This window comes from Xiphophorus maculatus, chromosome 18 (assembly GCF_002775205.1).
Source record: "Xiphophorus maculatus strain JP 163 A chromosome 18, X_maculatus-5.0-male, whole genome shotgun sequence".
Classification (NCBI taxonomy): domain Eukaryota; kingdom Metazoa; phylum Chordata; class Actinopteri; order Cyprinodontiformes; family Poeciliidae; genus Xiphophorus; species Xiphophorus maculatus.
Genome location: NC_036460.1, coordinates 7,792,115 through 7,806,719, shown reverse-complemented (window position 1 = coordinate 7,806,719; position 14,605 = coordinate 7,792,115). Strand labels below are relative to the sequence as shown.

At 35.8% G+C, this 14,605-nt stretch overlaps 1 protein-coding gene across 2 annotated transcripts in view; it reads left to right on the top strand.

Moving 5' to 3' along the window:
* The first annotated feature begins 2,636 nt into the window (after positions 1-2,636).
* Positions 2,637-14,605, top strand: part of gbe1 (1,4-alpha-glucan branching enzyme 1) — a 126,049-nt gene continuing 114,080 nt past the window's right edge. Inside the window, exons 1-3 of one of the 2 annotated variants that reach the window (XM_023351519.1) lie at positions 2,726-2,812; positions 9,719-9,768; positions 10,955-11,030. In XM_023351519.1, the coding sequence (XP_023207287.1) occupies positions 11,023-11,030 (8 nt within the window). In that variant the 5' untranslated portion in view covers positions 2,726-2,812; positions 9,719-9,768; positions 10,955-11,022. Of the gene's footprint in view, positions 2,813-9,718; positions 9,769-10,954; positions 11,031-14,605 lie in introns of both variants that reach the window. The other variant, XM_023351518.1, reaches the window with a different exon arrangement.

Below are 14,605 nucleotides of genomic sequence, written 5' to 3'. Positions count from 1 at the left end.
TCTCCAGCAACATTTTATTGCATAAACTTAGAAGACATATTCTCTCTAAGCAACATGACATTGCATTTGAACAGTGAAGGGTAAAAAGACATCCACCTAAATGTGGTTGAGAGTGGCCTTCTCTTTTTCTTTACATTAAATTTGCACATGACATACGTCCATAAAGTACTGAAATGTTCATACATTACATAGACATGAATACATCCTTAAATAGAAAAACAAATAAAACAGAAACAAATGTTGAAAGATTGTTAACATCAGATAGTGCACATAATGACTACCAATTACAGAAATGAAAATAAATCATGCATTTAAACATAAAGTGTAAAATACCCTAACATGTAGTCTGTTTAGCAATTAATTTATAGCAGGAATTAGAAAAATATACAGGTAAAAACAATGCAAATATTTAATCAATGTTGCTAAATAACTTCCTCATTTGATCATTGAGATGTCTGTTTTCAAAACATGCATTTCTAAATGATTAAGTACAAAAATGAGGCTGAATGGAACTGTTTTATTTGACTAATAGCTTAAAGAATATTAAGTTGAATATTAGATGGAGTGGAGGTTTAAACCATTGTTTCATTGGGATGTAAATAAAATAATAAATGCACTCAATTTATTATAAAATATCTCTAACTCACATTTAACTGCAAGTATCCAACAGTTGTAGTAGAGTTTGCTCTCAGATGCTCTCCCTGTGCATTCAGGGTTTTCTCATGAAACACCAGCTTCCTCCAGTGGTGCAATGCCTTTTAGGTTAACTGTAATACCTGTATGGTTGTTTGTGTTGTGTGTTTCTGTGTTGCCCTGTGATGGACTGTTGACCAATACAAGGTGTATCCTCTTCTCACCCAATGACTGCTAGACACACCAAACCATTTACAAACAGTTTGTAAATGGTTTTGTTTAATGTGTGCCGTGGCTCTTGGAGAATTGACTCTAGTCACAGACAGAACTTTGTGAATCTCCTTCAAACTTTTGAGTGGGCTTTGCTTCACAGTCTTCTCAACACTTTGGCATGTTTTTCTAAATCACTTTTTTCTTTCAATCAACTTTCCAAAACTGTGCACAGCAATCTCTACAGATGCAGCTCCTTTAGCAGTGATTGTTGGGCAACTAGTTAAGTCAGTAGTCTTCTCAAAGGGTGTCCAACCATCTAATAACATTAAATAAATAGATTTTTATTTGCTTTGAGAAACTTCATTTATGGGTTTCATGTACTAAGACCTGATTAACCAAATTAACTCATTAAAATGGGATAATTTCAATAAATTAAATAAATACATCAATATTAAATTAAATAAATGTTTTAAATATAAAGTGATGTGTGCAATAAATGTATAACTAGAAAATTACTGAAGAAATTTAAACGGGGCCTGCCAAAGTGTGCCTGTCGGTTGGAACCCAGCGTTCTGATGCTAAAAAATTAGCATCAATGCTAAAATAAGCTACAATGTACTCAATAGCATGTGGAAAGTCATAAGCATGTTGAGCAACATGGACTTACTTCATTTAGTATGTTAAAATTAGTGTACAAGCTGAAATTAGCCAAAATGCTAATGCTAGCCTAAATGCTGCCATTCAATGCAAAAGTAAAAATCTGATTTATACTTTGTGGCAGTTCGTTACAAGGAACAAAACACTCATCTCTTAACACGAAATTGTTTACAAAACACACGCTCTTGTGACATACTGCTTATCTGCTTAGACACAAGAAATTTACAGTTGGTAAATTTTGCAAACGCGCTCATCTCTTAGCAACAGGTTAACAAATATTGTTATTGTTCAAAAAACATAAGATTTCTTATGCTCTTTTGAAATAGTATCTTACACAACTTACTACTTAACAAGAATTGTGCAGTTGGTCAATTTTTCAGAAAAGTGAAAACAGACATTCAACACAAAAGTAAAAATCTGATTTATACTTTGTAACAGTTCATTACCATCTCTTAACACCAAATTATCAACAAGTAATATTATTGTTTATAAAACAATCTATTTTTGAAATTCTGCTTAGACACAAGAAATTTAAAGTTGGTAAATTTTGCAAAAGTAAAAATCAATGTTTACTTTGTGGCACTTGGTTACCAGAAAATGTGCTCATCTCTTAGCAACAGATTAACAAATATTATTGTTCAAAAAACATAATTTTGTAGTATTTTGAAATAGTACTTTTGAAAAATTTGTTTTTTTTTAATTAAGGATGATATTCTGATTTATTAAGATGCACAGATGTGAATAATTGATCTATTCCATTCTTTTGTAATTTCCCTATTCTGTTATGTCCAATGCTATTCTTGATAACAAAATTTGAATTGTTATGATAATGTGCAACAATGTTTAATTTGTTACTAAGAATGTCATATTTATCTGCAGCTGGAGGCCTATATAAAGTTTCGGTACTATAGTTTATAAAACAATAATCAAATCCATTGCAAAGGAGTCAATACATCGACTTATATTCCTTTGGAGCGGCTTCTTAAAGACACAGAGCAGAACATCAGACAGGATCAGCTGTCAGGCTTCCGGTCTGTTGTAAACTAAGCCCGGTGTGGTGGGACGGGCTCTGGCAAAGAAGCAGCGTGATTCGCTGCGGGGCTCCGGATACTAGAAGCCCTAAACACGTCCCCTCCCCTCTCTTTCCCGTTCTGTCAGTGTCATCTCCGGAGCGGTCGGTGCTCGATTGGTTTCGTCTGGCTGCAGAAACCATGGAAGACCATGAGGATAACGTCTCAATTCCCGAATTCAACAACCTTCTCCAGACGGACCCTAACCTCAAAAACTACGAGAACGACTTCAGGAGGAGGTAAATCAACCGACTCACACTTCGGTTTCTGTGCACAGCGTGTCAAAGCCAAGACCCCCCCTAAAGCGAGGAAAGAGCCATGCTTACCTTGCATCCGTGTCTTGAAACACATAAAACACATCTGACATTCAAAACTCGATCATTGTGCAATAGAACGTCTCCTTCTGTGGCCACGGCACGAATGACAAGTAGCACCGAGCTCCATTCCCCCTCATGCACAGTGGGCTAACCTTTCAACCCTCCCCCTCTTCATCACCCTGCTCTTACCAGCTGGCATTCAGATATGACTGCAGCCCATAGGAAAGTAATGAAAAACTGCCAGAAAAGCTTCATTTTGCGTGACAAGTTGCAGAAAAAGCGCAAGTCGTTTTAACTTCCTGTGTGTGACAGCTGAAGTGTCCGACGTGCTTCAGTCAGGTGATGTGCTGAGGCGGCGCTAATGTTCACACTGCTGCCTCATGCACAGTGTGTCTGATGTTGTTTTGATGTGTGAACGAAACATCAAATTGCTGTGCAGAGTTTTGGGTATGCAGCTGCAGCCACTTGCAGTGCTGTAGCTCCTGCATTCCCACTGACCTCTGCTCGGTGCAGAGTGTGTTACACAATTTGCTCCTTTTAACCCAGAGTTGACATTGAAACAAATTTAGACTTGGACTCATGCATGAAGTGGAAGACTGTGTTTGGATTAAGCTCAACTGACAGGCTGTTTGGCAATATTTAGCAATTATTTCATGGCGTCAGTTACTCCTCTTTCTCAGATGTCTTAAAAAGTCCTGCAGTCTTTTTAGCACCATTGCATTTTTTCCTCTCAAGCTCTCAAATTGCATTATATTTTGCTGTTATTTTAACTGGTTAATTATCACAAAGTAGTGTTTAAATGTGCAAGTAAAGCATTGCATGTTTTTGTTACTTACAAAAAATCTGAAAGGTGTGGTGTGCATTTGCATTTAGTCCCTCTTTACTATGGTAGCCCTGAATAATTGTATGTAAATAGAACCATGTTGTTCTGAAAATCCCTGGAAATGTTTGCCTTAAATTTGTGTGTTACTTATCTCAAAGCATTTAACACCCATCAAACCGCTATCAAAACCAACCTGTTTTTGCGAGGTTTGTGGTTTAAAGCTGCAGTATGTAAGTAGTTTTACAAACATTATGTTTTTTGCATATTTGTAAAGAGACATGCAATCTGTCTTGTTTTATATTTGGACCCCGTGGTCCCACTGACCATCTGCAGAAAGGCACCACTTGGTCAGAAACAACCAATCAGAGCCAGGAGGAGGATTTTAGTACTGTCAATCACCGTCACACCCTCCTCCTTATTGTCTGCTACGCTACATCTAGTTCCTCGCACCGCAGTCTGCCGTGAATGCTCAGCCTAGTTAGCATGGCCACCATTAAAGGCAGATAGACAGTTGTCCTGTGATGGTCAGTTGTTTCTCTGTCGTCAGGACATTGAGCACCACATGATTAGCAGCACTAAGACCCTCCTTGGGGCTCTGATTAGTTGGGTTTTAAGTGAATTTCTGTACATGGATGATTATAAAAGCTACACACTGCAGCTTTACGTTATAGGCGACACTTTGAATCTTCACAATAGGTTGATCACAGAAGAAAAATAATATGGATGGGTGGATTTGAGGCTTGATGTAATAAACGTACATTTTTGCTAGATGCTTAACTTACTGTCTATAGTTTAGAGTGGGAAAACTGTCAAATTATTCACTTTAAAAACTGTTCTGTTACCTAATGAGACTGAACTAGGGCAACATTTTCTAAGTTTTCTTAAAACAGCTGATTAACTGTTATTATTATTCCCACAATTTTATTCAGATTTCTAATAATTTAGTTTTAATTTTTTGTCTAAAAGCAGCTGTGCTTTTGAAATAAATCCAATGGGTTAAAGTTGTTAGGGGTGACTAGCACTAGTGATTGGTACATTCATAGCTTTTTGCAAGGGGTTAATAAGGATTTTCTACTTGATATTTTCAAATAGTTTTGAAAATCAGCATGCATTTATGTTTCATGACAGTACTGTTGCTTGATAAGCAAACTTTCATTTTTATTTTTTAGATTTCCAAATTATGATTTAATTTCCAAAGTGAAGCATCAGGATCTCAATAAATTATGAAATAAGAGATGTAAATCAGTCAAAACAAACAAGAGCAGTCAAAAAAGACCAAATGTACTCTTTTAAAAACATTAATCATAAAACAATAATCTGTATATCTGTGTGAGCTCTAAAGAAGGACAATTTTTGGCATTTACTTGAACTCACGCCGTAGGTTATGTTTACCATAAACAAAACCTAAGTTTTACATTAGCAGAAATACAATTGTATATGAATTTGTTTTCCTTAACTATGGACAAATGTATTTTTAAAACAAAACTATGAACAAATATACTCTTTACAAACAATTTACTCATACTTTTTTACATTAAGTGACTTGTTCTTTGCTCACCATCTGCTTGTCTGTAAAAACTGCTGAGTAACTGTGCCAGAAATGTAATTCTGTGCTGCTGATTATCGTACCTTAGACACTTGATTGAATAGGAATGGTTCTATCTCATCTCATTGCATTGAAGTTGTTTAACTTAATTTCCAGTTCATGTTAAATCACCCTCTTCTGATGATGTCCTGTTTCTCAGTCAGAAGATGACAGTAATAACCCAGAGAGGCATCTGCTCATTTTGGGTCATCCTTCAGTGAAACTAAGCCTCAAAACTCCACTGAGGGACCACATAGTTTCATGTGTTTTCATTACCGTGTCAGATCTCGTTTCTAATGTGGCAGGTAAGGGACCACCTGCTTAGTATTTGGAGCCAGCGATCAGGGCTGTAGCCTCGCAGAGAGATGAGCATGTCAGTTCTATCTAAGACACAGCTTGGGATTTCTAGGCTTCACTGCACACTAGACATGTCTCCAACACCTGTCCTGCTGATAAACGCTGCACATAAAGTATTTTACATATAGAATTGCTGCTGTGTCAAGGTTAATTCTTGATAAGCTCCCAGTGTTTTCATCCCCGGAGACCAAACACCACAACACAAACACAAGCTGAAATCAAAATCTCTTTTCTTTTCTGAGCTGCTGTGGCATGCTGAGTCCCAGTGCCAAGAATTTAGCAGCCTTATCAGACGGAGACCTATGACCACAAAGATTGATTCTTTTGGATTTCACCACCAACCCAGGGCTCAGCGCTGCCCATTTTTCAGGTCTAATCAACTTTCACGTCACACAGAGACGCTATGCACAGTTAATCTGATTTCAGGAGAACTCCCTCATCCCAATTAGTTTTTGTGGTTGCTTGTTTCTCCTCTTGTTTAATTTCACTGGGATGCGGTTTTTGAAAGGGATTGTGAAAACAGCTGCTGTGACTGTTTGCATGTTACTGCTACAATGTGCGGTTTTGTTGACGTGCTTCAAATATTTAACCTTCCTCTTGCGCAATTCTGCAGGAAGGGTTGAGTAGTGTATTTTTTTTAAACTGCAGTACAATTTATATCTTAAAATGACTAACTAAACAAAAAGTACACGTCTCTTCACTTTTAGAGTTCAGATATTTAAAACTGGACCAGTTGATCTCAAGTTCAGGATTTGTACCACTTTTAGTTTGCCTAGTATCAGAGTATGGAATACGTGCCTTTGGGTTTACTTGGACTGGTCACTGTCTTTCCCAAGTTCTTGTAATTAGGTCATTTGTCTTGTGAGGCAAATCACCACAGAGACCTCAGACCTCTAAGCACAGTGGTGGAGGAGAAATGACTTGGTCTTGTTTTGCTATTACTGGGCCTGGGCATCTTGCAGTCAGTGTGTGGGACTGCTCTGTGTAAAAAAGTATTCTAAAGACAAATGTGTGTGTGTTTTTTTTTAGGTGTTGCTGATCAAAGTAGGTCTAGAAGTTACTAAATCATGAACCACAAAACGTTTTTACATTTTGGCTTCATCTTGGTTTATTTCACATACTTTTTTTAACATTCCCTCCCTAACTGGACTCCAAATACAAGCAAAGGGCTGTCAGCAAAAGCTAAAACCCCAGCAATTAATGTTAATCTGCTTGGAATGGTAATGCAGTGTGTTTGGAGCAAAATTGATTATTATTTTCATTAATAGGACAGTTTTGCTAAGTAAAGTGGACTTCTATTATTCAAAGGGGTTAAAGATCACCTTTTACTAAGATCACCTCCATACTAATAGATTAAATCCTTACAAAAATTAAGAAGAAACTAATGGATGCAGTCTTTCTTGTCTCCGTTCTACAGCCAATCAACGCCATGGAAATGAATTCTGCTGCTGGACTGGCTGCTTTGCAAACACCAGCCAATAGCGTGCCGAGTAACATTGCACTTACATATTTTTACAGGTTTTTGCTTCACGGATAGGCAAATTTTTCATGAAGAAATTGGAGTTGTGTTACAGGGAAAAATTTGTGAATAGAGAATCGACAAATACTGAACAGCAAATAGGTGAGGGTTTACTGTAGTAATTATCTGAACACACAAAAGTACATGAGAAGGAACATGTGAATTGATTGGTTGATTAAATTTGGCTGTAAAAGTGAGGGAATTTTCTGCTTGTACCATTTTGGTGAGAGTAATTGTTTTGAGCTGAGTGACATCAGTTAGTCACCACTTTATATTATGTCACAATACTTCAAAAAAGCTTGTTTTTTGGCAATTGACTTCTGTTCAGATACTAAGCTACTTCCTCTTCTTTTGCTTCCTCGATCCTCAGTCAGAAGGACGTTATTTTAAACTCTCCTTACTGATGACCTGACGTAAACCCCAATACGATCTAAGATCAAGGGCTGAACAGCTTTCTCATGTGTGTCTTCATGTGATCCGGATGGACTTGACACCACTGTGCTTCAGCTGTCACCATCACTCACGCAACACATCAAAACAGAACCGATCACTCTATATTTAGATTCTCACATTTTGCAACCAGGAGTGTGTTAACCTGACACAGAGTTCAGCTATTTCCCAAAGATGGATACAAATATTATTTGAAATACTATTGAGAGACTGTAAATTTTGTTAAAATACAAAGCTACTTAATACAATAAAATGAGCTGAATTTGACTAGAAATATGAAGCAATGACTTCTATGTCGTTACTGAATAAGTTTCTCATTATATATATATATTGTCTACACATATGTGAATATAATTGATTTTGTTCACAAATACTGCAAAATAATATAAACACAAGACCACTTAAACATTTAATGAGCACAAGCAGCCTGTAGCTTTGCTGGACAGGACTCTGTATGGGGCAGTTGATGGTATCAAAGCAGGCCTGTATGTAAGAGAATTTTAGCTCATAGGGCTGGTTCAATAGAGATTTGTAGTTTTGTAGCACAAGCATAAAATGTTTGCTACAATATTTTAAAATGCAGATTTTTAATGTACATTATAATGTACAGCCCTGTGTGGTATACAGAGGTTTCTAAAGGTTGTGTTGTTTAAAATGATTTTTTCTTCATCCTTCGGTTCCTAAGGTTTATAATTCACCAGACAAGGTGCTGGAGTGGACATAAACTAACACAGACTGAGCTGTTCGCCTTTCATTGCTTGGCATTGCTGGTTGGCTGACTGAAAGAAGGCTACCACTTGGCGCTACCAATCACTCTGTTTAAGGAAGCTGTTTTAAAGAGTTAGCAAGCTAGGACTGGCATGTGTGTTAAACAGCTTATGATAGGCTGGCTACCCCTGGAGATATTACGTTGTTATTCTATGGAGCAGAACACTAAGTATGTTTATGTAGTGAGTTTATGGGTTTATTCTGTGGTTTATTTTAGCTGGTGTTATATATTTTTGATAAAATCTCTGTATTAAAGTCACAATTATGTCATACATATATGATGGAGTGGTGACATCAAGGGATGCACAAGTCAAATAATCAGAGCATAGGATCTATCAATTTGACCATAATATGCTGTAATCAATGCTAAGGAGAGCAAATAATAATAATAATTAAAACAAACTTTTTTTTTTACTTCATCAAAAGTCAGATAAAGATTAGAAATGTTTTCCCACAGATAGGAACAATTCCTTTTTTTCTGACTATATTTAAAGCAACACTTTTCATCAAAACAATAGCACATGTTTCCACTTTTGAGTGTCCTTGTTCTAAAAATAAAATTATTCTTCAGGGCAGACCTCAAAGAAAATTGCATCGGCCAAAAAGAGTGTGTTTCTCTTTGAAATAGGAAATTAAATAATCTAAAAAGGGCTTTTATTTACATAAAAACTGGTGAAAGGACTGTAAATCTTCTAAATATGTCTAAATTCTGAGCTTGTTACTCTGTGGATATAAAATGTAAGCCGCTTTGTGACACTGGATGGCTGACCAAAATCAGGAAATGAAGGTCTGATACTTACTAAATTATTCTTGTATAAAATCTTCCTCATCTTGCAGTTTGGAGAGTTTTGCCACCAATTTGAAAGTAAGTTTAGGTAATATCACCATTTTTCTTTACTGTCAAAACTTTAATTTTCACCTATGCAGATGTTTCCATAAATAATTCAGCTCTTTCTGAACCACCCAATGTTGTTGTAGGTAAATACATGTGTCGTGTTTATTTAATTCAAAGCTCTTTGAAGCTGGCTCGTTTTGTCAGTGGGGAACTAAGCTTTTGTCCTACATTCACTTCAAGAACTAGCAGCGGACACTTTGAACCAGAACTGGTACAAAGCCCACACAGGCCAGTTTTCCTAATGAAGTGTAAGTGAGACAGAATCTCTAGAGAATAAAGTCAAAGAATGATCCTCTGGCCACAAATAGTACAGCAGAACTGCTCCACAGCTGCTGCCAGATTTGGTAAGAGCTTGTCACTTTTTCTCCAAATCACCCCAGACTGGATGTTTCTCTGCTCACTTTGTTTTTCACTCTTCTGTGGCTCTGTAGAAAGGAACATCTTCTGGGTGTGGAGAAGAATTAAACCCCTCTGTGTAAGGGTGAGCAATATGAATTTAAAATCGTATGATATGATATTTTTGGTTATTTATTGTCATAAAAGTGAAAGTGTCTTTTAAGCAACTTTATGACTGTGTCTGCATGTCACAGTAATCCTAGCCACACACGTCAGATATTGATGACTATCACAGGCATCGTTTTGTCTTTTAATTTTATTACTTTCTTCTGGTAATATTGCATCTATATTCTGGTGATTTTAAGACTATTCTCATGATATTAGAACTTTTTATTCTCGTCCCTAAAGGGATGAGAATATAAAAACTAAAACACTAAAACTCTGTCGTTTAAACTTCAACGTATTTATTTTTTAATTTTATGTGATAGTTCAACCCAATTTTTTCAAAACATCTTTTGTTCAAATACAGCAGTCCAAATTGTTGCATTTATTTGAACTAAGCCCTCTTTACTGTACTACTATACTGTAGTTCAGAAGTCATCTAATCGCATATGTGTATGTAATTTAATCGTAGAATAAATTCAGCTGTTCTGTGAAGCTCTGAGAGGTTGGTTAGAGACCATTAGTGGACAAGCAACATCATGAAGACTAAGGAACACAGCAGACAGGTTAGGAATTAATTTGCAAACAAGTTTGAAGCAAATAGGTTATTCCAAGCTGTGGACGTCCCCTATTCAATCCATCATCTGAAGAAAAAACTTTACAATTGGTGGTATGAAAAAGCCCAAGTGTTTATAGTTTTGCAAGGGAGTCTAATGCATTTACTTTAAAAAATAATAACAAAAATTAGCAGCAATACTATGCTTTTAACTTTATTTTATTGTAATTTTTTTGTCCAGTGAATTGAATGCCAGGGAGTGTCAAATCTGCTTAAAGGCTGTATAGTTGGGACTGAGATGGGAGATATTTTTATAATCCAAGTAAAAGAAAAACAAAATAAAAAAATGGCTGAACAATAAATATATTTTAAAAATATATATTTTGAATATATTTTGTTGGAAATGTTTAATGTGCAACTACATAAGTGAAACATGTTCAAATTTGATGTGTATTAATTTCAGATTAGGATTTAAATAACCAGATATTCTATTCTTCCAAACCCACCAGTGCTGCACTAACCTGTTGGGTTTAAAACTACCTGGTTCGAAAGACCTGCATCTCATTTCTGTTCTCTTGTTTTTGTCAATGTTTGTTGCAAAAAAAAAAAAAAGAGGCTGTGTGTCCTTAAAGGGAAATCGCAACTGGAATTGTCAGACATCAAAATACACAAGAAATCCACATGAACAGGTGGGTCTTTACACAAACATTTGGTTATTTAAAAAAATAAAAAAACAAAAAACTGATGCAATAGTTCTGTCTAACTGGACCTTTAATAAGTTGCCCCTTTGTTAAACTGAATTTCAGCAACAATCAGGTATTTTGTAGTGTCAGTGAGGCAATGAAAAGATTTTCCTAACAGAAAGCGCAGTCTTCCTCTTGTTTGTTGCAACCTGAGCGCTTGTGTTCTTGTGGGAGCCAGTTTGGCATGTTACCGAAAGTGAGCCCCTGCTGTGCAGTACGAAGTAGGCGAACCTCAAGAGTTTTCTCTGCTTTAAAAACCACATTCTTAGACTTAAAAGCCTCATAAGAAGTAGAGGATAAGATCAGTCAGTTTCCATGAGGAGGAGGGCTCTATAAAGTGCTGGCTTAGGGGTCCACTTTTTTTTCTTCTTCTTTTGGAGTGAGATTGTGCTGCTCCGCTGTGGCATCCAGCAGTTTTTTGAGATTGAATATGAGAGCTGTGAACAATCTAAATTTATTTGAAAACGTATTCATTTTTGGACTACATTATGCTATTTAAGCTTTTCTCCCCTCTAGTTTATACTTTTATTTTGGAACCAGGCAGAAGGCAATGTTTACCTTCTGTAGCCATCTTAAAAGACTGGTTTAGAAATGGGGAATAAAAAAAGTAAAACAATATTTTATCAACTTTTATCCATTGTTTTTCCAACAAACGTTTTTGTTTTTTCCAGTGTGAAACTCCCTGATAAAAATATAAACTGACAAAGCCCCAACTACCATCTTTTCCTCTACAAGTTTTTGTAACATTTTAGGAACTCCTATTTTGCTCTGTGTAATATTAACAAACGTCAATATTTTTTCACCTTCCATAACTTAAAGCAGCAATAGCTTAAAGATTTAGAAAGGTTTAATCATACTCAGGATTTTTTAGCATCTTCTACCAGATAAATAAGCACTGGTATTTTCCTTTGCAAAGCATATTGACAGACTTCATTGTAAAAACATATATATTTTAGATTTATTGTACATTGCTAGCTGCCTGCGGATTTTTAGTTTAAACAACGCCCTTTATCTGCGAGTTTGTGAAAATTTAGTCAAGATCTTTTGGTCAATATTGAAATTGTGGTTGCATAAAACAATAATTCAGTTTGGGGAAAAAAAAAACCATTACATTGCACTCAAAAATACAAACAGTGAATTTAACATAAACGTTCTATTTATACTAACCCTCCCCTTAAAATATGAGACTTGCCATACAAATATTTTGATGATTATTTTAATTTGTTGATTAAAATTTCAAAAACAATTTTTTTAACCTGCTCAACAATAAATGAAATGCAATATTTAATGAAACAAGCAAAGTAGTTTGATTTCTGTATTGAAGAAATAAAAAATAAAATGAAAGAAAATTGCACCCAATCATTTTTAATGTGCATCTGCATAAAATGCCCGACCTAATAAATTTATGGCCTCTTTGAATTGTGATTGAAGGCCATGCAAAATAATTTTAAGGACTGCAAATGGACCCCCAGGCCACACTTTGGACACCCTTGTTGAGAGTAAGGATTATAATGAATAGTCTATTTACATAGATGAATGGATTACAACATTCTCATATTATGTGTAAAGAGTAATTAATAAAAAGATTCACTCAAGTTGAATCTGAAGGTTTACTCACTGTGGAAAACAGGAATGGGTCTGAAAACCTTCCCTTAGCTTCTGTTTGTAGTGCCTCAATAACTCACAGATGGTATGATAACATAAAATGTCAACACATAATAAAAATCTACAGAGAACCAGGAAGGTTTCAGGTGAATGCAGTTCAGAAACTAGTTATGAGGTGAGCCACAGTTCTGCAGTTTTAATACTGACTTCACTGCATTTGGAATTCAGGAGCAGCACTCCAGGAAAAAAAAAAGGGTTGCCATATGTGATAAGATGGCCGAAGCTTCTGCTCTTTGCTGCTTTATGTGCGGATGTCATCGAACCAAATGCTGCCTCAGAGTCTCATGTGAAGCTGCATGAATTTTGTAATAATAAAACACATAATTTGTCAAGACATTAAATAAAAAAGTCTATGTTGAAAGAATACATTTCAGAGGTACATTTTGTCATGTATCTGTTTGTATGTTATTGTGTCCTGATTCATGTCGAAGTAAAAACAGATGCAGAATATGCAGTACTATGAAAAATATTTGCCTGCTTCCAGATTTCTGCTGTTTATGATTATTTTGACATACCTAAATGCTTCAGATCATCAAAGAAAAATATGTAAGGCAAAGATAACCCAAAATAAAATGAAACAACCAACAATCAAACATTTATTTTATTTATAAAGGAGAAGAAAGATATCAACATGAGCTGAAAGTAGCTTAAACATAATTCCTCCCTAAACCTAGAAGTTTGTATGAAAGTGACAATTAGTCTTTTATAAGACTGCAGAGAAATGTTTACCCATTCCTCTTTTAAGATTTTTTTTTATTGGCCACATTGGAGGGTTTTGAGCAAAAATGAAGGCTATACAACAGCATAAGATTTAAATCTGGACTTTGACTAGACCACTCCAAGACCTATTTTACATATATATATTTTTAACTTTAAATTATTTGGAGGGTGACTTAGTGGTGTGCTTCAGATCATTGTCCTGCAGAAATGGTCAGATATTCTCTACCAGGATGTTCTGGTACATAGCAGAGTTCATGGTGTCATCAATAATGACAACCTGTTCAGGTCCCAAAACAGCCGCAGATCATCAAGATGTTATTGGCATTTGAATCACGAGCCCTGGTCTTATCTCATGGAGGTGATGTCTGCAGTCCTTTAGTTGTTGTTTTGCATTGTTCTTTGATTTCCTGGATGAGGTGTTAATTTAGTTGTTTGCCACACATGGGAAGGTTCAACATGGTTTTAATTTCATATTTTTCTTCACTGTGTGAATGTAAACATGGATCGGGTGCCCCATTTACAGAGGCTGTTCATTGACACATCAGTCTGGTATTCGATTCCCAGCCCTGAGACATTAGCTGAATACTTTCCCCCTTCTCTCTGTCTGTTTCTGCTCTAAATATGAAGCTCACTAGTGCCACAAAAACCTTAAAAAACGAGTTTGTTCAAAAGAGGCATAAAGCTTTCAAAAATATTATCAGTGACCTTATCATTTTTATTTTATTTTTTTACTTTCTTTAGATTAGAACATTCTGCTTTATGAGCTCCTCTGGCTTACTTCATGTTGTCAGACAGGTTCAATTCAACTGATTTCTTAAGCCTGGGTGTATCCAGAGTAGAAGCGCAACTGTCCTAAAGATGTGGTGGTTTAGTTATTCTGTGGTTCGACATAGGTCCAGGATGTTTAGTTAGATTTCCCCTGCAGAAATGAATTCATAATTTTTTTTTATAAGTACTTAAGTTATATTTTGTCTGATATGACATTGGTTTGATATGAAACAATTAAATGTTTCAGAATAAATCAATACATGTTTACAACACTGCTAGTAGAGGACAGTGTGTTCATTATGTTTACTTGCCTCATTTAAAGCCATTGACAGAATGTGTATGGGTGTAAACACTGTAACTCTGGGCCA